The sequence below is a fragment of the Lepidothrix coronata genome, unplaced genomic scaffold (assembly GCF_001604755.1).
Source record: "Lepidothrix coronata isolate B3197 unplaced genomic scaffold, Lepidothrix_coronata-1.0 Scaffold7, whole genome shotgun sequence".
In the NCBI taxonomy this organism is placed as follows: domain Eukaryota; kingdom Metazoa; phylum Chordata; class Aves; order Passeriformes; family Pipridae; genus Lepidothrix; species Lepidothrix coronata.
Window position 1 is genome coordinate 4,353,806 of NW_016690187.1, and position 21,669 is coordinate 4,375,474.

A 21,669-nucleotide genomic window follows, 5' to 3' on the forward strand; every position below is an offset into this window, starting at 1 on the left:
TCAGATTTTGGCAGGTTTTGTTTATGGGTTGGTTTGGGTTTTTTTTTATTCTGGCCTATCACTAATAATATTACTCTAAGCTTTCCAGGAATCAGCCCTATGTATAAGAGCTAATAGGAAGATAAGAGTATTTTCTTAGCTCTTAACCCATCACTTATTGAGATAAAGATGTGCTGCTCTGATACATACCCTCCTCATCTCCACAGCTATCACCACACTCAGTTGCATCTTCATCAGTTGGGTATGGGGTGGTGGTCTCTTCGCTCTTCAAAGTGGGCACCAGTGTCTCTGCAGTGGGCTTTACATCTGAAAAAAAAAGGAGTAGAGATGCTGTTTGCAACAGACAGTACAAGAAGCCCAGGTAGTACGAAACAAGGGAAAAAATCTTTTTCTCGTGTTTTTAAAATGGCAGGAAGAGATAAAACAAGAATACTATGAAATTTCCACGCGCTACAGATGTCAGCATGGTTTGAACTTCAAGTGAACTGTCTGTTTCCATATGGGAGTTCTACGGATTTGGAGTTCCTGTTGGACACACTACTTTTTCTCTTAATTTTTTAATCTACAATCTACACTGGTGTTGGCAATCCACTTAGCTGTCATTACTGGATAAGTGAGATCACAGGCAGAACATCTTTTTCTTTCATAAAGGCATATGACACGTTAAAAAAAACACACACAACATTCCCAACAATTGTGCCAATTTATAGAACAAGTCACTCAAACCCACAAATGATGTAACCGCAAACGGACCCAGAGGATCCCCTAGTGTGCTCTGGCTCACTGCAGAAAGCATCTGGTTTCACACTTCAGGCTCCTGACTATGCCTTCAAAGGGTCTCTGTCCAATTTCCCTTTCTCCAATGTGGTCCATGTGAAAGAACCTCCAAGCAGGTGTCAGGGGAAATTTAAGCAAGAAAGGGAAGGATATTAAGATCAACAGTAAATGACATTAGGTTCCAGCAAACTCTCCTTTTATGGGTGCATTAAGTGGAATACAGCAGGCTTGATTCTTTCCACTTCTAAAAAGAGGCAGCTTTGCTCAGTTATGTGCGATTGTGTTTCTTTGTCGGCACCCTTCAGGATATCATTTAATAAAGCCATAAGCAGGAGGAAATGGCTAAATACATTGAATATTTTCCATAGGTTCCTTTCAGCCCTTTTATTTTCCTGTTATTAAACATGTTGTACGTAAACCCTCAGTGGTGTTTTTTTTATCTTTTTTTTTTTTTTCCAGTGGCTGTCTTTTGTTCAGGATAAAATACCAAATAACCTCAAAGTCTTTTAATTTGTAAGTTCAAATTTGTTACAACCCCATAAAACTCCAAATGCAACCAAGAAGCAAATTGCAAGCAGCCAGGCACAGAAAAATGTCATAAAAAAAGAAAAGAAAAGAAAAAGCAGCAGGTGAAGGCAACATATCAAAAGCTGAGAGTTATTTAGAGCTGGTACATTTTTTTAGATTGTTGTTCCTGTATATTGAGATTTATGGCTGAAATGTGACAATGTGGAAGGACCTTGAAAGCCAAGTCCCATATGGGACACAGATGCTGAGCGGATGTAAATCAACAGTGTTGCATTGCCCTGGACAAGCCGCAGAAATATATCTTGAAAAATCAGTTACCATGGCAGAGCCGCAACACGATGGTTACAAGAGATAATGAAAATAGCAGGCAGGACAGCGTCATGTGTGAAATGGAAAGTGAAAAAGAGAGGTCTCGCTTGCTCGCTTTCTCTCCCTCCCTGGCCCTGCGAGTGTCTGTGTGACTGGTGGTAACTGCTAATCAAAATGCAAAGTCACTGAGCAATTGAAACCAGATGTTTGGAACTTCAAAGGAGAGAAATCCAGCTGCAACTGAACATTCATCATTCTCCACTCTTCTGAGGAAAAATTTTGGCAGGTCTTTGAAAGAAGCCAATTGCTGACTGCCTGCTTCCCAATTATTGAGTTACTAGCCAACTAGTTTTGAGCCCAGTTGTGGCTGTTACCTGTTTAACTCAGTAATTAAGATGTTTATTGCTGATAAGAAATAGAAACAGCTGGGCGGGGTGCACATGGGCTTAGACCCTAACTTGAAAATATTTTTAATCAGTTTGTTTTAATCCATCTCTTAATCTTGTTCCCAAGCAAGTGCGACTGCCTGGGTTTTTGCAGCCAGTTCTGTAACATGCCTGGGTCCTCCCAGCAAAGGAGGACTACATCTTGCTGTTGTCAAGGGCTGCTGCATGTAGCCAGCCTGGATTAAGCATGCAGATAATGCCATGGGCTATCTCTGCTCCCCAGGTTGCATCAGGGATATAAATGCTTTTTATGACATGATGAATCCACAAGATTACAAGCCCTGCTCTGATTACAAAGCCTGTAGATTAATAAAGCTATGGATATTTGTGATTTGGCAGTTGAGTTTTAAACATTACAATGTGCAAATTATTACCCAGACTGGGAAATGACTGTAAAGCACCCTGCCTGGAAAAAACATGGGCTGTTGCTACTGATATTGAAACTGAGTGTGGACATAGATGTAATAGAACATTTGGACCAAAAACAGCACAAGAAGTTGAGGATGACAAACCCTTCTTATTCTCTAATTTGGAGGAATGCAGTGGAAGGGCTGACAAACACATGGTTAGAAGTCTTGTGTGACTGCCTCCCTTTATGGCAGTGATGCAGTGCTGTGATGCACCAGCCAGCAATAGTCTGCAGAGATCTGGCAGCTGGAGACTCCTGGAAGCTGCAGGAAGCAGCAATGTGGGAGCTGCCCTATCACTTCTTCACAGAGCCTCAGCTGCTGTTGCTTGCATGAAAACCATGGCACCTACTTCTCCCACAACTTCCTAAGATACTGTAAGATTTAAATTAAGATCTAATCTTGATTTAAAGTTTAGATAATTTACAATGGATTCCCAGTCCAGGACATTTACCATTGACTTCAAAAGTGACAAACTATCATTATTCTTAGTGTGTACGTGTCTTGTGTGATTTGCTTTAAGAGATTGTAATGCATCTCGTGGCACATCACAGGAGGAAATGGTAGTAAAGGCTCCACAAAAGCTCTGTGCCTTTTAAGCTTCCTAGAATGGGAATTCTTACAATAAAATGCCTTCTACAGATGTGTTTATAAAATGGAAATCATACCTCTTTATCACTGACATCTGGAGACCAGATTCAGATTTAAGCAGATTATTAAAAAATAAAATAGACTAAAAAAGGGGTCAACTAGCCCCTGGCACTGAAAAGTTAACATCAGACCAAATCACCCATTGGGTGTATTTTTTGCTTTTGGAGATGAAACTATGGAGCAATCATCACCACTGAGCCTCAGAGGGTTAGAGGCACAACCTCTGCTGATCCCAGTGAGTGTGTTAGACAGTTTTCATCTCTGTATTAAAAACAATGGTGGCTGCAAGGCATAGCATGTGTGAAAAACAGGTAGTCAAAACTGAACAAACTTCCCTGGTCTTAGAGATGGCATAAAGTTAAATTCCCAACCTTGTCTGCAAAAGGGAAGAGAAATAACCTTAAGTTTGCACCTTGCTGGTTTAGTGCCTGACATGGCCCCAGTGCAGCCAGTGGGCAGAGGCCTAGGGGTTCCTACCTGTCCAGTCACAGCCCAGCACCTCCAGACGCATTCCTATTCCTGCTGGGGACCACCTCTCTGGGTGCACTCGGATGTACTGTGCAGGAACAGGGTCAAACCTTCGGACTTCAGGGATATCATAGTGGATGTTGCCTTCAAAAAGCTACAGAGAGAGAAAAGGCAAGAGATGTGTGCATCTCACATGCTCTCAATCAGACCTGATATTTCGTGTCTGGCAGGATGTAGCCACAGTTTGAAATAGTTTGGCTGTCCAACTCCAGGCCATCGAGCCCAGATGAGCAGAAATTGGGCTGTTCCTTCTCAGTTTCAAGAGGACAAGACAGGCTATTTCTAAGAAATTTGCACAACGTCTTCTGGCCTCTGCTTAGAATCCAAGGGTCAGATTCTGATCTAATCCATGCAGGGGAAGTCTGGGGAATATCCACTAACTTCACATATAAATGACATCAGATTCATCCTTTGGTAAATAAAGAAGCTACTGCATGTTCTAAGAGTGTAAATGCTTAGTTTTCTTCACAGTCCAAGTACTGCTGCTTTTCAGCTCACACGCATGAACTAAAGTCTGTGGGGAATAAACAGAGGACTATAGATAGCATCAGCCCTCATTTGTAGGATCCGGAAAAATTAAAATTTACCCAAATTTTAAGCAGATGAGTTTGCATAAAAACAGAACAGGCAGTAGCAGAGAATTCATTTATTCCTCAGGCCCCCTACCACTCCCATACCACTAAGCAAAAAGATTATGGGGAATTCCAATGATATAGGAAAAATATGGGGAATTTCAGGGTCACATCAGTGTGGCAGAGAGACTTCAGATACAGCAAATTTCCCAAAGAGAAGTTGTGATTCATCTTCCTCTTTTAGAGGTGCGCAGCATGACAGCCACAACTTTCCTCTTAAAATACATAATTAGTGTCAAACATAATTGAACACACCATCTTGTGGGCTCTGACCTGCAGGAGCTGGGAGAACCAGAAGGTGATGTCCCCATCCCCAAACCTGGTCCACAAAAGAAATGAAAATTGTCATCCCTGGGGAAAGGTGGAACCTACAGCCTCTAGGACAGATGGGGAGCAGCACCAGGGGATACAATCTGGGATTTCATGGTGACAACCCAAACTCCCAAACTCTGTGGGAGTGGACAGCCTATTTCCCAATACCCCATCAGGCAGATTGAAGCTAGTCAGAAACATATCCTGTTCTGTAGCTGCACCAGACAGTGCCTACCTTGGCTTGCATTGTTTTGGGGTCCTGGATGAAGTCCCAGTCCTTTCCATTCATGCTGTAGGCCACCTTAAACTTCTTCACAAAGGAGCGGGACTCAGTGGTGGTCACACTGTCCCCTCCACGAGCCCCCTGAATAATGACGCCTTTGATATTCTTTGGGACACCAAGGTCCACCTGCAGCCACTCCTCCCCAGGCTGGGCTTGGGGGACACGAGGAAACCAGCCTGAGCGGCTGCTCACCAGGCGGGCCATGCTGGGAGACCAGTCGTAGCCTCTGATGGAAGAGGCAGAGATCTGCGAGTCAGGAATGAGGCCAGAAAGCATTCCCAGCAAGTTGGAGCAAGGTGAATCTGCAGGGAAGGAAAGGACATGAACAGTCAGAGTAGCTGAAGGGAGATGCTTGTGGTTCCTTCCACAGCTTCAAGCTCTGGACACTAAACCAACACCAACACTGGGAATTTCCCCCTTTGCATCTGGGACCTGGGTCCCTGTCCCTCCAAGTGCATCCCATGCCATGGGTGCTCCCATGCTGCTCTAAGTGTCACCATTCCCACCCCAAGCAGCCATGACAGTAGCAAGGGATAGAATCGCAGGACAGGCTGTGGTAGAGGCAGAGAGGAGGGCTGAGGCCAAGGGGAGGAAGGAACCCTCACCAGTGATGCGGCAGCCATACAGCTCCAGCCTCAGGGCGATGCCGTTGTGCCAGGTCTGGGGACGGATGCGCACGAAGCGTGTGAGCAGTGGGCTGTGGATCTTGTTGAGAACCACCTCTGTGGCATCCTCGTTGGCCTGAAATGTCTGCAAGGGAGAGGAGGCACAAATACTGTTACATCCTCACCAGATCAGCAGTCAAAATAATCTCATCAGGGAAAACCAAGGAGAGGCCTTCTGGCTCGGGACAGACTCCAACCAGGGCAAGCACCCAGGGGGTGGCAGGGAGATCTGAGCCACCGGCAGGACAGCATGATGGATGGACTCACCTATCAGGCAGGACACCGGAGAGCTTGCTGCCCCACAGCCTCTTACAGCACCCCAAGGCACCTTGGACTTTGGTCCAAGGCACCTTGGACTTTGGGGGCTGCTTCGAGCTTGCCCCCAAACCTAGAGTTGCTCCAAGACAAATGACCAGGTGTCCCCAAGTGCTGTGTGAGATCTTGCCTCCCCTCTGCAGGTAAACAGGCTGAAATCCCGACACATCCTTGCACTGAGCTCCACCACAAAATATCACGTGAAAGCAGTGATGTGAGCAGGGAGGATGCCACCTCTGCCTGGGGTGACAAGCTGCTGCCTCAGCCAGCCCCTCGCCTCTGCCTCTCCTGCACACATGCAACCTGCCACATGGAGACAGCCCGCCACACAGAGACAGCTTTTCAGGAGAGTTTATGATCCCACACAGTATGAAAAGGCTGCTGCCTTACCAGATGGCCATAATCAATAACTACCAGATGGATGTTAGATCCACCCCTTCTGCCCATTTTTTTAATAGGCCGGACAAGGACTGCATACTTGTGTTTCTGTTTCAGGCTGCAAAGCCATAGCAGGGAAGAAAAGGAAATACTCAACTCAAGGGTAATTTTCAACCCTTTCTCTGCTCCAGCATAAAGCTCTAGAGCTCACAGACTGAGGCTGCAGGCATTGCTGGCTTTCCCTCCAAGCACGCAGGCTCTTCAGGACAGGGCTAGAGCATCTTCCAGCCTCAGCCAGGAGCCACATCCACAGTGAGATACTGGCTGGGCTCTTCTGCAGGCTCCTAACACGCATATGCGTGCTAAGCACAGGAGCTCCCACTAAGTTTATCTCAGAGGAGAGCAGGAGAGTGTAATCTCTGGCACCAATCTCCTGTTGGAGGCAAGAGTCAAATGATTCAACTGCAGATCCCTGTGATCCAGGACAGAAGAAGGGGGTGAGGCAGCATCCTGGCCTCTTGCCTTAAATAGCAGTTAAGAAGCATTTTATAAGCCTCCTGTGGCTCTAGGCTTGCAGACAGCACATGTTACTGCTCTTCTCCCAGGATCCAGCACACCAGGGCATGCAGAGGGTGTTTACAGGGAGGGACAGTAGCTGTTTGCAGCACCCCAGTTAGCTCTGGGCTGACCCTGCACACCACTGCCCAGCCTGAGACAACAGCACTCCTTCAAGGCAGGGAGCAGCCATCCCACAGAGATATTTGGTTGCAAATCTGGCTGGTAATTGGGATTTGGGCTTGATGTGAACTTGAGCAGAAATGCTAATCTAGAGAATATATATCATGCTGCTACCATTTAGTAACACAGCATGGTTTATATGTTTTTAATATCCTATTTTATCCTGTCTGACCCCACTTCCCATCATTTTCCTTGCTCAGCAGACACCAAATAACCTTTTTTTTCCAGCAGGAGGGCTATAAGAAGAGTGGTTACTGTGAAACACGCTCCAGGAATGTATGTGTGCGTGTCTCTGTTTGTGTGTGTGTGTCTTGTAAACCTGTGGCAACACACACACACAGAGTCTGAAAGTATATATTTACACACCACAGCAAAGCCTCCAGTGTTATGCCAACAGAGAAGCTGACACACAACACCTTGCCTCTGAACCTAACACTGGAGGACAGGAAATGTTTATCTGAGCTGGTGCAACTATTTTAGCACAAGGAGCAGCATGTCAGGTCAAGCCAAAGGCCCCTCTGTCCCAGAGGGTGGCTCCTGATGGTGGCCCCAGCAGATGCCCAAGGGCAGGAAGTCCAGTGGAGTCTTCTCCTGGCAACCTTTATTCACCTTCCTACAATCAGCAGTGTGAAGACTCCATGAGCCAAAGGTTGCATATGGACCAGCATGTTTAACAGTCACTGACGAGGTTTGCTGCTCTTTTTGATTTAACATATTTCAAGTTTTGTTCTTTTTTAGCTCACTTCACACATACGAGCATCAGGGGCCAGAATCCAAATTTACACCAGCATAATTTGTTGCTGACTTCTGTACAGTCAAGCTTGACAGAAAGCAGAAGCAGGACTGAGCCCCAAAATTTTATCACTACCACATGCATTGCTGAAAGCATCTCTTAGACGACCCTGGTCCCAGCAACTTGCTTCCAAGGACAGCAACCTCAATTCTGCTTTAGATTTAGAAATCGATAATTTACTCAGGCTAGATCACATTCAACAAGCTATGAACTCTGAATCTGGGCCATGACACTCCAGATTGCCAGTCTGAAAGGGCAGAATCAGCACCTGACTTCCAGCTCTGGTATCAGCTGCACTGGCAGGATCCATTGAACCTTCCTTCTGAAAAGCCGCAGCTGATCACAGCAAGTCATCGCTTCGCACCCCGTTCAGCACATCGGAAAGTGGCCATTTTCAGAGGGCATCTGCTTAGTGCTGTTAGAGACCTGGGGTCCTCCCGCGTGCCCAGTCTTTCAGCCTCCTTCCCAAGTGGAAACACACTGTGAGCCCACAGGTCCCAATGCTGCTGACCAGGGTCTGACCCTGTGCATGTGGTTTCTCTGCACTGAAAATGCCGATCTCAGAGCCCCAGCACACCATGGAGAGAGTCCCATTGACTTGAACAGGCTCTACATCCTGCCTCAAATTAGCACTCACAGTATAGGAAGAACTAGCAGGAAAATGTGTGAAATTGGGAGTGCCAAGAAAGCAAAGATTTCTTCCCTCTTACCAAAATAGAACATTGCTATTCCTCCCATCCTATCTGCTTCCCATCCCACTCAGCACATATTTTGAGCCAAGTCTTCGAATGGTGTAAATCAACATATCGCCATTGAAGTATAAGAAGTCACAGTAATTTACACCAGCAGAAAAAAAAATACCTGGCTGTGATCTAGGGAGATAGATAGATAAATAGATATACACTCAGCAGAGAGCACACATGTGTATGCACATGAACATACACTGAAGGGTGACTGTGCCAGAAGACGGATGGGAAAGCCATTAACAAATTAAAAGCACCTTCCATGAAACAGTCAAGGGAACTCGTTTTCTCTGCTGCATCAAAAAGCTGCCCATCTCCTCCCCATATACTGTATGTTTACTTCTGTTTTAGTCCAGACAGCAGTTCTACACGTAAAATTAAATTGAGAATCAATGAGAGCTGACCTGCTTAATTAATTTGCTGCAGAAAGCAAGTGGTGGGAGATGATGTCTAGGCTAGAGTAGGACTGTGAAAGTTTTCCTGTGTGGATACACATGCAAGATCCACACCAACACAAGTTATATTTTTGATATGCTGGAACTGTCATAGGGTGATGGGGGAAATTCTGAAGCTACATTAGTTCCAGTGGATATGGGAATTGTGCCACTGGCAGTTTGGAGTGAAGGGAGTGAAGGACAGGGAGACAAAAAGTACCATGAAGTTGAAGAGGCAGTGAATCAGGGAGGGGGGAGGGAGTAACCTCTCTCCTGCTCTATTTATTATGCTGCTTGGCCACTGTGCAATTTCTTGGGGAGCTAAAGAAAGGAGATGAGGGAGGCAGAGGAGAAGGCCAAGGATGGCAACAGCCCTGCCTTCGTCTGTATGTATGCGTCTCTTTGGACCCACTAGATTTACTGCAGGATTATGTTACTCCTGTGGAGACAGAGCCCTGGAACAGAGCATGCTAACAGGATTAGGGCTTCAGGATTTAGACAGAGAAGCATGAAGGAGAAAAGTAGGGGAGATTATTTTCCTTGTCAGATAGGAAAGGCATAAAATGGAGCATGTTTGATGGTAGGAGAATTCTGGCTCAAGTGGAGGGTGAATAGTTCTGGATTTATTAAATCCAGGAACAAGGAGTTAAAAGAAAAATGATACTTGGCAACATTCAACAAAGCACAGTGTCTGGGCAAGGCACAGTGTGCTGGGTTGGGCTTGCCAGCTCCATGTCTTTGAGAGGCTCCACTCAGATTTGGGAGTCATCAGGGACAGGAGGAGTGGCACTGTGTTAGCCTGCAAAGGAGATATCAGGCCTAGAAATACAAAGGTTCAGCCTTGCTAGGAAAGCCAGGGCTGTAATTCTCCCTTGGTACTGCACCAAGTGTGAATGCGCAAGGCTGCCTTTCCCAAAGCCTGATGTCTTTGTCCTGCCTGCAAAAGCAGCAGAGGCAGGCTGGGACCTGGATGCTTCTGGGCAAATCCTCTGCACCATGATGTCTCTGTGCAGAAGCACTTGTGGCATTGTGGCTGATCATGCAAGCTTTTCCTGAATTTTCCAAATAAAAACCCCACAGGACGGAAAGTTTTTCTCTCTCCCCCCAGGTGAATGAATACAGGAGACCCGATTAAGAACTGAAAAGACAGAGAAACACTCCTAAGAGAAGGCACAAAGGTCTCCAAAGAATCATCCTCAATACTGCCTGCCAGCACCAAACACCTCTGATGTCCCCAGCTCCATGTAGAGCTGAGATATTTGGCTCTTTGCAGCAATTCAACCTTTGTGCACCCACCAGCTGAACCACCACCTAGGAAGGTTAGCTGGTAACAAGCACAAAGCAGTCAAAATGAGTAGGAAATGAAAACTGTACAGCTGGATCTTGCTGCCATTTCTCATCCATTGACTTCTACAGATTCTGAAAGCAAATGTTTCAGTTGCATCCTCTCATTTTACACACAGAGCAATGAAGGCAGCAAGAGCACTCATCATGGTCCCAACCCACCCCAAATCCTGAAATCCATCCCATCCCCCAGTCCCTCACCCACTAGATGAGCTGATCTTCACAGTTTTTAAGACAGAGTGGCTCAGACCACACAGGAGCTGGAACCTGAGACCTACAAAGAAGGAGGAGGCGGATCAGAATGGATGAGCACTTTGTTTTCTGATAAAATCCTCAATAGCTGAATCTGTCCGAAGAAAATGGACAATAATAAAAGGTCAAATCCTGCTAGGTGAAGAAAATGGCCAAAATCAAAAGGTCAAATCCTGCCAGGTGCTCTTTTCCTTCCTTGAGTTCAAGAAGAGTTGTTGTTTTCTAAAGACATTTTCAAACCACTAGATAAGATCTTGGCACGCACACCAGGGCCGCTGCCTGGAAGATAACAGAGGTGGATGCAACAGGGAGGGCAAGAGCTGGACTAGCCTTTCTGCAGCAAAGTTTGTTTGGCCCTGTCCCATGGGGACATGCTAGTGAGTAATATGGGGCGAGTATGGGGCAACATGTGGTGGTGGCCACTCTCCTCCCTGTCTCCTCCCTCAGGTGACACATAGTAAGACAGCTCTTCATCTTTGTCCAGGTCACCCGGTTGGCCTCTCCCCCTGGTCCCACCCCTGAGAAAAGGACAGGGGGAGGTCTGGAGTGTGCTGGGCTGGGCTTTGTGGGGAGTGGGCTGCCAGGCAGGTGGAAAGCCTGGCAGGGATAAGGTGGGGTGGGAAGAGATGGGTATGAGAATGGGGTTTCACTCCTGCCGGCTGCCTTCCCACTGCTTCCCCATCCCAGAAGCACAGCAGCGCTTGGCACGGAAACAGCCCAGCCAGCCGTGTCTGCTGCGAGCACATATTAATCATGTTTTCCTCTGCTCCATCCTGCCTTTCCCGTTTCCCTCGCTGTCGAGTGCCAGCAGCTGGGGACTCAAAGGTAAGCCATCACATTTTGCAGGGAAACACCCTGGCTCAACTCTCATCTGAAATACCAGAGGGAGGGGCAGCAGGAGGCATAAGAGAAGAAGTCAGAGCTCCCCATCCTCTGCAGAGAGCATCATCCCCTCCCCACCCCTCCCACACTCGCTGGTTTTCTCTTGCTTTAGCTCCCTGATGAAGATGTGAATGTTAGCTGACCCACCTATACATGGCAGAGCCTTGCTTTTGGCCCACAGAGCCGGCAGAAATTCAGAGCAGTGTTTGATACACCCCATATGCCTATGTGTGCATGTGCATATATATGTGTGTATGTGCAGATATACGTATGTGTGTGTATATATGTATGTGTCTATATATATATGTATATATCTGCATGTATATAGAGAAGTAGAGAGTCCCTGTCTGTCCACACCTTCCCCTCCCTCCCTGCTCCTTATGGCACCAAATCAAGCTGCGGCAGACTTGACAAATCTATTTGGCATGGTTCACTCCACCGTTGCAGCCTGAACCGTGCGGAGCACCGCACTGACGCAGGGAGGAATCTGCGCCTTGAATACAGACATCTGGGAGCTTGCTTAATGCAGGAACAGTGGGGATTAATACGGGCAGGGAATGTGGGGCCAGAGCCCACCCGCAACAGGCCTGCGAGCGCTGCCCTGGCCTCACCGCGGCTCGGCAGCTGGCAGACAGTTGTTTGGTGGGGAGGGAAAGCAGTCACCCGGATGCAAGGGGTAGGCAAGGCACCAAAAAGCAATTACTTATCCTCCAGCCTTGGGAGGTGTCTGCTAAATTGAGGTCAGAACGTGGGAATGAATTTAGACTGGAATAAAGGAGTAAAAAAGAAGAGGTTTGTTTTTTCCTCTTTTTTTATGAAAAGAGATAACAGAGCAGAAAAAACCTGACAGGACTCAAGGCCAAATCCTGAAATGGTTGCAATTCACATGGCTATGGGATTGGTTTGGATTGACACCAGCCAGGGTTTAGGGTCTTGCTGGAGTGATGTAAATTTACACAGCACTGAAACCAGCCCTGCTCCACCCTGGCTAAGGATTAAGTGTTCAATGCCCAGGACCACAAGGATGGGATATTTATGCCTCTCTGCAACTAAAGCCAACCTCCAGGCCAGATTCCCGCTACAGTTAGACTCCGAAAGGTAAATTTATTGCTAGTGATTATCTGAAACACTGAGCTGTGTATTTAGCCCATCTCTCTGCCCAGCATGATGCCAGTCTCCTGCCTGTTTCAGCTTACAGAAATGGTCCCAATGAGACCTCAGACTCACCCATTAGCACAAGGTGCTTGCCTAAGGAGAGGTGGCCCTGGTTCACAGAAAGGTCTGCTGTGACCAGTGGGTCCTGGGAAAGCCTCCACACCACTTCATGGCTACTGTGTTAGAGGTATACATGAGCTCTGCCATGAGATACTGCCCCGGAGCCAGTCCACCTGAGATCTGGGGGAGCCCAGCTGCTGACCCTCCTATGTTGTGCTGGGCTGCCCTATGCCTCCATTTCTCTACCTCTAAAATAGGACTAACACCACCTCACTGGCATGCCAGGAGCTTCAATACTCCAAATATTGGAAGTATGAGACCCTGATAGGGACGTCTGCACAGAGACGACTCATTCTGGGAAGCAGAGGGAATTTGAACCTGAGACACACATGTGGGGAAGGGGAAATCACACAGCCCGGAAGGAAGGAAATGTCTGGATGAATCCCGGACAAGGCAGGCTACTGCATTTCATGTGAGCAGTGCCCGTGCCAGCAAACGGAGGAGACAGCTAATTTAATAGAAGTGCTGAGCAATCAGTAATTACTGGGATGTGCGTGTGGGAGGAGGTGTGTGGGACTCCAGCCACAGAGTTCACGCAGACAGACTATGGCACATCAGTGAGGAGGACTTGACTGTGGCAGCAGAGCTGGTGGGCACCACAGAAGAGCAGGGAAGCGCTTTCTCAAAGCGCCTTAACCAGGGGACAGCCACGTGACCAAAGCAATTGACAGAGCAGGACCAACCAGCCCGGCACCGCGGCTGCCTTAACCCCCCTGCCCATACAGCAAAGCCTCCACACAGACCACACCAAGTTTATCTTTCCTGGCCACATACCAGCACCTCCAAGGCTTCAAACAGCTCACCACCCATATTTACCCTCCCTCCCCCTCACTCCCACCTCTGTGTGTGTGCCAGAAACACAGCAAGAGCATGCACAGCTCCCAGTGCTCAGAGCACCCTTGCTGACCATGCCTGCTAGCACAGATCCCACAGCCCTGGCAGCCTGAATTGCTTCTCATTATTTATTGTTCATTTTGTTCTCTGGGACAGTGCGATCGCCTCTTAGAATTTGTGCCCTTTCATTTCTAGGCCTCAGTAACTCCTGAACTACAGTTTCATGTGGTTTTGTGATTGTTAACCCAGCATGCAGGCGGGTGTACGACCATAAAAGCTCAATGAATCTTGTATGGCAAAACACAGGCTGTGAAAGCATTTTCTCCTTCATTTGCAGTCAAAGAACATACTCTCGCCATCACGAAAGATGCAGCAGCAGCCAGGTTTTCCAAGGAATATGTTTCCTCATTGCTGTGCAGAGGAGAAAGGCCTATTTCTGCTCAGAACATCATCAGTCTTTTAGCCGTCATCAGAAAAAGGGTCCCTCACAGATTAAACCCTCTGGGCTTGTAAAATTTCTCTGTTCTCTTCCCTCCTGTTGGCTGCAAGACTCACCAAGGTGCAGGTAAAAGAGACAAAAAGGTCTTTACCTTGTGGTTTTTCCCATGTCGGTACATCATCCAGTCCTCCCCATTGGTGCTGACCTCCAGCTTGTAGGTACGGACATAGTAGCCCTTCTGGGTTTCTCTCGAGATGGCACCCTGTGTGGCAATGGCTGTGAGAACAGTCAGGAAGTGGAGGTCCACCTTTCAAGGGGAAAAAGGGACAAGAGAGAGAGTGGTGAACACCTGAGAGCCCTGAGTGGCTAGTTAGTTCCTCCCTCTGTCTTTGAAAAACAAAAAGGTGCAAATTCAGCCTGTCTCACTCTATCTGTAGGTACTCAGTTCAACAAGCACAACCTCCCCAGGCTGACTTCAGCAGGATAGGAACTACAAGACAAGAGTAACTAAGGATCTTGATGTCCACTCATATGGGACCATCACAAAGCCTTCCTGCCTCAGACCAAGGAACAGGATCTGCACAGACGCTCGTGTCCATTAAAGCAGGACAGAGACTAACTTTTCCCATGTAAAATAATCCAATTAGCAAGTGCTGCAGTTCGTGGTTTTCCCTTGTTGGTTTTTTCTTTTTTTTTTTTTTTTTTTTTACAATGTGGGTTGAGAAAGGTCAGCAGAGCTGGCTTCGTAGGCCTGCCATGAATGAAGAATGAGACGTCTGCTAGAGGCAATGACATTCACCACCTCCCGCTCCCAGTGCCCTTTAGCAAGCAGTGTCTCCCGGCACTGTGACACAGCCAGAAGCCCTGTGTGGACAGACTGTGGCTCTAACCAGCTCAGAGGGAAAGCCTTTGCTCTGTCAGCCCCCACCTGACATTAGCCTGCTCATTCTCCCTGCATCACTGATGAGATAAATATTATTCTAGTTGTTTTTCCACGCACCCCCTGGAGACTTTGGTCCTCAGGCCAGCGATGGAGTCAGTGGCCCTTGTAAGTGGTGGAGGTCTCTCAGCCTCTGTCAGTCTGCTGGAAAGTCCATCAAGGTTTTGGGCAGGAAGGAGGGGGGGGGAGAGGGACAGAGGATTGAGTCAGTCCTTGGGTGGGCAAGCTAATGGGGGAGCCAGCCCCTCGCACTTCACAGAGGCACTGTAGCTACCCTGCTGCTTGCTCCCCATGAGCCACAGAGGCAATAAAAAATTCAATAAGTCTTACGGTCAAGGGTCAGTTTAACAGCATGACACTCCATTTGGTGGGGGAAGAGGTGAGGAGGTTGGAAAGTGTGCATACCTGGAGATACTCTTTGTTGCTGTCGACATTGGGGGTCCAGCCATTGTCATCACTGTTGAGCCGGCTCTGCTGAGGGGTCCATCGCCCATCTGAGTAAGTGGAGGAGGCACTGATCTGCATGTTGGAGATCCTGCCAGACTCCATTCCCAGAGGCACATTGCACTGGAAGTCTAGAGCAGACACACACGTACACAGAGATCAGTTTACAGTCTCAGTACTTCACCCCCAAGTGAAAAGCAGCCCTGAACTAATCTCCCCAGCTAACCCTGAGCAAAGCTGCCTGTCTGGAAAGATGAACAGATCTGCACCATCTCGAAGGTTGTGTGCACTCACAGATGGCACTGGAAAATTAAAGCTTTATGTTTGTGTGGCCCTCTGAACAGTAATACAGTCCAGATCTTTCTCTCTTTCTCTCCTTCACCTTTGCTCAGTTTTGACACAATTCTGTCCCTTCCCTCACTCCATCTCCACCAACCTGTCCCAAGTCCCCTTGTCGCAAAGTTCCCATCTTCTTGAAGGCTGTAGGTGAAACCTAAGCACTGACAAGGTAAGGAGTACAAACAGACACATCAGGAGGGTGCTTACTGCTGAGCTGCCAGCAGGAATGCCAAGGACTGAATGGGCAGGTCTAAAGGTTTTGTGTGCGTGTGAGAGTATGGATGCGTGTCTGTATTGCCTATGTGCACGTGCTATAGGTGGTATCAGGCCCATAGGAATTAACCAGAGAAGACTATGAAAGACTCTGGTATGCTTTCGTTTGGATCTCCTCAATTCTAATGCTTTAAGTCACAATTAGCTCAATTTTATGGTCCATCTCGCAAGTTTTATGGCAGCTGTCCTGTGACTGAAAATATTGCATGGGCCCAAGAGTGCTGCTGCTATAAACCAATGGGGCTCCACTGAACTGACTGTGTTTTTTATGTGGCCAAGTCAACCTTGGGAAATGATGGACCAAGTTAAGATGTCAGTGGTATTATTAAAGTTTCAATTTACACCACCATAAATAAAAACAGGTATGGCCCTTTAACACCTCTTGTGCTTGATTTTTCAAGCTTTGTGTTTAACATCTTATTCTCAAATCCTTTTAAAGAACAGAATAGAGAAGGGATTAAAGAACAGATCAACTGAGTATGGTAATAGGTAATGGTGAAGATCTCATGCTTGTCTGTAACTCTCACAGCCTCAGCAGAACTTCCCTTACTCAATCACAGAGCAAGAGTTTGTAACCCTACCGCCCTAGCGCTGCACAACCCCTACTCTACCCTGCTGTCTATCATAGGCTTTCAGCAGCAGGTCAGGGACTCCTTCTCCTTCTCTGGGACTGAGGAGTGTACTGAAGGTTTCTTCTGCTGTATCACAGGTTCACTGAGAACAGAGGTCGAGAACAGTAGCTCTGACGCAAAAACACCATGGGAAAACAAATGGAACCTTTCCTGGCCTGCAAGTGTTATCACAAAGAATCAAAATGCTCTTCATTCTCAAAATACACAACTTCATCACTCCACATCAATTTGCCTCCCTTATTAAGGGTTACAAAACAAAATTTGGTTTGAAATTCTCAGAGCTGTAAGCATTTTTTAATTAGACAGCCAAGAAATTCCATTTGTGGTTTGGGGCTGTGAACCTTTGGAAAACTAGAGAGAGAGAGAGTATTTTCCCCCATGCTTTAATGAATCTGCTGCACACGCTGGGCTGAAGTCTTCCCCTAAATCCTTTGGGCTGAGCATATACACGAAGGATTCTAGCCCAATAGGTATTGAGAAGACTTCAAATGCAAGTGAAAAGTCAAAAAAAAGTCAGAAAGTGAGAGTCTTACTGAAATCTCATTTCTATCAGAAACACCTAAACTGCATTGCTGGTGGGGAACCAGCCCCTGGACACACTGCTGCCTGCATGTGCCAAATGAAAGTCAGGAAAAACAGGTGACACAACTAGTCATACACACACATTTCCAACTTACTTTCTGGGACTTCCTGATGTATCAAGTAGTACTGAGCAGAGAAACCATCCTTAGCCACAGCCAGGTCCGTGTGGAAGGTGAGAGAGAGGACGCCGGTGGTTGAGCGGATGTCCGATGGCATCTTAGTGCCACAATACCTGCCTATCAAGGGGCCGACTGCAAAAGAAAGAGTAGCAAAAGTAATGCCTGCTTTTCCACTGGCCTCCTGGATCATCAGCAGATGGGCATCACTCAGCAGGGATGCCTTAGCGGGACCGACTGGGATAAAAGAAAGGCTGTAGGGATGGGTTATTTTTTACATCCATTGGCCTGGTGCCATGCAGTATGCCATGCAGAAATATCCACTGCAGCAGGCACTGCTCTGCAAATGCTGGGAAATGCTCCAAAATGCACTGTTTCTCAGTGGTACAGGGTAGGGAGGTTCTCCCATCATAGCATGAACCCACTGCCCTTCCCTGAGGGAGGACCAGTGGTATGTTGGAGTGTCCCATGGGGCTTTTCAGATCAGTGGGTACAACAGAGCAGTAGTTTGGGGTTTAATGAATGCAGCCTTCTGTAAGTACACAGTCCCCAAGCTGGCCACAGAGTGCCCTGAAGGCAGGTTGCATGCTGCAGGTACCTTTGAGGTTAGATGTCTTTGGTGTTCAGACACAGACTGCACAGTTTTGGAGCTTTGTGAAACACCAAGAAGGGTTGAGGATAGCAGCACAGCACCCCATGGCTTACCCTGAGGGATGCCATCCCAGATGTCCAGCCAGTCGTACTTGCAGTCTCCTTCCCCTGCCTGCAGTGGGTCATGCTCGAGGTCAAAAAGCAGAAAGTGGAGGAGGATTTCTGTCTTTGGCTTGGCTATGATGGTGAAGACACAGTCCAGGTTGTGTGGATACTTGTCAGGGAAGCCCGGAGACTCAATAGTGCCGTTGGAGGCAGTGAAGTTTCTGGAGCAGTCCTCGGAGCCTGTAGCAGCAGGAAAAAACTCAGAGACTTAGCAACAATGCAGCTTAATGCCAACAACTTGACACTGTGGAAACCCCATTTTGAGCTTAGCAGGGCTGTGTATTCACTTCTGGAAATGTCTCGTAAAGAACTATGTGAATTCCTGCAAGAAGTGAGAGGGTGATTTTCAAAGCTTTTCATGGGTGGAGAGCACAGTTCTAAATCCCTCAGACAGCTTTGCAAGCATAACCTGTACATCACTGCTGATCCTCCTGACAATTATCTCAAAACCAAAGGACTAAAAGAGTGATCCAATCCAAAGCCATGGCTGCAGTTTGGTAGGTCAGCATCCTGCCACATCCCCCACACTAGAGGTGGTGGTGGTGGTGGAAAGGACGGCCACACTGAGCTGGCCTGCCTTCCCCAGCTGGCCCTCTCCACTGTAACCTGCAAACAGTGACCTGCTGGCAGACCTGTGTCTGCTGCTCCAGAGCCTGTGGAGATGCCAGCCAGCACAAAGGGAGCTGACCTCTGTAGTCCTCACTGACACAGCTGCCATCTGCAGCCATGGAAGTAAAGGGCCACAGCAGTTCCAGGTCTGATGGAACTGTTCAGGGAATGGGATGTCTGGGATAGGGCAGAGAGGAGTAACGGGATGTATTCTTTCTTCAAAAGCTGCCCTCAGGGGCCAGTCTCCTGCAAACTTCACCCTTCTGGCACCCGCATCTGTGCCTCAGTTTCCTCTTGAGAAAATAAAAGACAAATATTTACCCAGTGAAAGGGCCTGGGGAAGGGTGCCAATGTCTCCACTGTTAGCTGTAAACCCTCAGGAAGTGCACAGTTAGCCTGCAGCCCCCTGAGACCCACGCAAGGGACACGGGCCAGCTCCAGCATAGATCCCCACAACATGGCTACAGCAGGAGTGGGGTAACAGGGGCCATGGCAGCGGGGGTCTTTGCTGAGAACAGGAACAGAGACTTCTTTTTCACAGAATGAGCCATCCACACCAGAAATGCAAGTTATTTCTATCCTTAAGGAAGACCTTTGCGTGGTGAGGAGGGCAGACAATGTTGCCTCTTATTTATTGCTGACCTCAACACTGGCCTCGACTGCAGCCAGGCCTGCTCGGTGCCCCCTCTCACACAGCCAAGGTGCCTCGGGGTGGCTGGGGAAAGGGGAATTTGTGTGGCATTCATACCACGGTGACTTTGAAACCCTTTAGTTGTGGACAATAGACAACAGAAATCTGCAGCCTGGAGCTATCAGAGGGGAAAGGGGATGTTAAAAAGGCTGCTGGCCACTGCTGCAACCCGGCACTAGCATTCGCAAAGGTTTCTGCTTCACTTTTACTGGGACACTCTCCTTCTCCTCTACAAACCCTTCTGCTCCAGCTCTTCCAGGCAGCACAAGCCTTCCCGGGACTAATGGGAGACTTGTTATTCAATTCAGCATTAACCTACAGGAGTCAGGCCAGCAGCGCAGTAATAGCAGGATCTCACACTGCATTATGCAGTGCCTGGCTGGAGAGCTACTCAGGAGAGGCTCTTAATTGACTACCTAATGAAGCAGCCAGCTTTTCTGGTGTGAACCTGTGGGGTAAAATGCAGAGTCAAAAAATAAGGCCAAACACAAATCACAGCATAATGCCATGAACAGGGATAAGGGTGCACTTAGTTCCAAACAACTTAAAAGACAAACAGATAAATAGGGAAAATAACACAAGCTCCGAGCTAGGGAGAAAATCAAAGACTAAACCCAGAGTCAGGGACTGTCCTCTAGAGACAGGAAAGAGACGTAACTATGTCACCACATTAGACAAGTTTCCTCATGTGGGGCTCTTATCGCATTAGGCATCTTTGTCTACATTTTGGCTGATAGCAGCAAACACAATGATCAGCTTTTTATAAGGAAGCTGCAGATAATCAACGGGATTCATGCTGGCTTCAGTAGCAGGACCAGCCTGAGAGGAGACTTTGATGCCCAGAGCTGGAGAGCTCAGGCCAGCCCTGCCAAACTGGCTCACAAAGAGCGCAGCAGGGAGGCTGGACCAGCCAGGGCAGGCAGCTCTTTTGTCAGCCCACGGACCGCTGACTGACACATATCAGAGGACTGAAGACTGGTATGCGGTTGTTTGTATGCAGATTGCTCCTCTCTCACACTGTGATAAAGGAAATGTAGCACAAGGTGTGGAAATAGATGCTCGATTGAAAAGAGTTGTTTTTTTAGGTCACCTTTAAGAAAGAAGGAATCTGCAGGCACTGCTGCCTTTACTGATGTGGACAATGACAATCTGATGACCTTTAAAGCTGGTGACACCCTTGCTGGTTTCCCTGACAGCTCAGACAGAAACTTGGCCTGTGCCTGCCTGCCTGCCAACCAAAGGCAAGGTTTGTTTGTACTGTGGTAGCCCCGCAGCCAGCACTGCCCTCTCTGGGAGTCCTGGCAGGGACAGGGGCTGTGCAGATGTGCTATGGGATCAATCACAGGCTCATCCACACTCCTCTGCCAAAACCTGCCTTGCCAGGCTGGATTTCATGGGGTGCAGCTGGAAGAAAGCATGGCTATTTCTGGAGAGGATGGCTGTCTGCGGAGGGGTGGGAGTGGCAAAAGGAGCCCCAACACCACTTCAGACCTGAGGGCAGTGCTGCAGGAACCTACACTGAGGGACACAAACTCAGCTCCAGCCTCCATTCAACACCTGCTCTCTTCCAGATCAGCCCTTGCTTCCACTCCTTCCTACCAGCAACATCTCCTTTCCCCATGAATTTGGTGCCTTGCTGGCTCCCACCTAGAGAGACAGGGTTCCTGCCTGCCATTCCTTCCCACAGCATGGCCTGGCCACCTCAGCCAGCTGGACCACCCCATTCAGGTCATTGGGTGCCCCGTGCCCCAACTCAGGTCAGGCACAATCCAGCATAGTCTGCTGGGCTCATCACGGGTGTGTACACGGAATGAGAGGCAAGGGGGGCTAAGATGGGTCAGTGGTCTTCCCATCTGTACACAGGCACTCTTTGCCATCCTCTGTGCCGACAACTGGCTTTAGCTAACCCCAATAGCCAGCTGAACCACTAAAGGCTTTCAGGACTAATCTCCATCCTAATCATCAACTAACAGCAGTGGTGAGCTGGCTGCACAACAGCTCAGTGGCCAGTTATGCAGTCCAGGCAACCACCAGCAATAGCACTTTCCTCATCCATCTAAACCTTCATACATCTCCTGTCCTCATCATTTCACAATGAATTTAGGGAGTCTCATTCTCTTGCAGCAAAGTCTCCACATCTACCTGTGGCCAGGCTGTGGGCTGTCTGCACATCTCTGCCTGCTGCATAGCTGGGACAGGGCCCCTGGGCACTGGTGCCTGTGCTCCCCATCTTTTCTTTAAAGCGGCTGGATAAGTAACCCTGTTGTGCTCCTTTCTGGTTCTTCACTAGGCACGGACATTTTTTTTCATGCTGGATGCAAT

General features: G+C 48.0%; 1 protein-coding gene across 3 annotated transcripts in view; it reads right to left on the reverse strand.

Annotated features, from left to right (window-relative positions):
* NRP2 (neuropilin 2) overlaps nt 1–21,669 on the reverse strand; it is an 88,330-nt gene that overhangs the window by 36,998 nt on the left and 29,663 nt on the right. For all 3 annotated transcript variants that reach the window (XM_017837834.1, XM_017837828.1, XM_017837842.1), the window contains exons 4-11: nt 17,997–18,227; nt 17,271–17,426; nt 15,311–15,480; nt 14,117–14,272; nt 5,479–5,623; nt 4,826–5,175; nt 3,596–3,740; nt 190–306 (exon numbers count right to left, since the gene is read on the reverse strand). In XM_017837834.1, the coding sequence (XP_017693323.1) occupies nt 190–306; nt 3,596–3,740; nt 4,826–5,175; nt 5,479–5,623; nt 14,117–14,272; nt 15,311–15,480; nt 17,271–17,426; nt 17,997–18,227 (1,470 nt within the window). The remainder of the gene's footprint in view (nt 1–189; nt 307–3,595; nt 3,741–4,825; nt 5,176–5,478; nt 5,624–14,116; nt 14,273–15,310; nt 15,481–17,270; nt 17,427–17,996; nt 18,228–21,669) is intronic.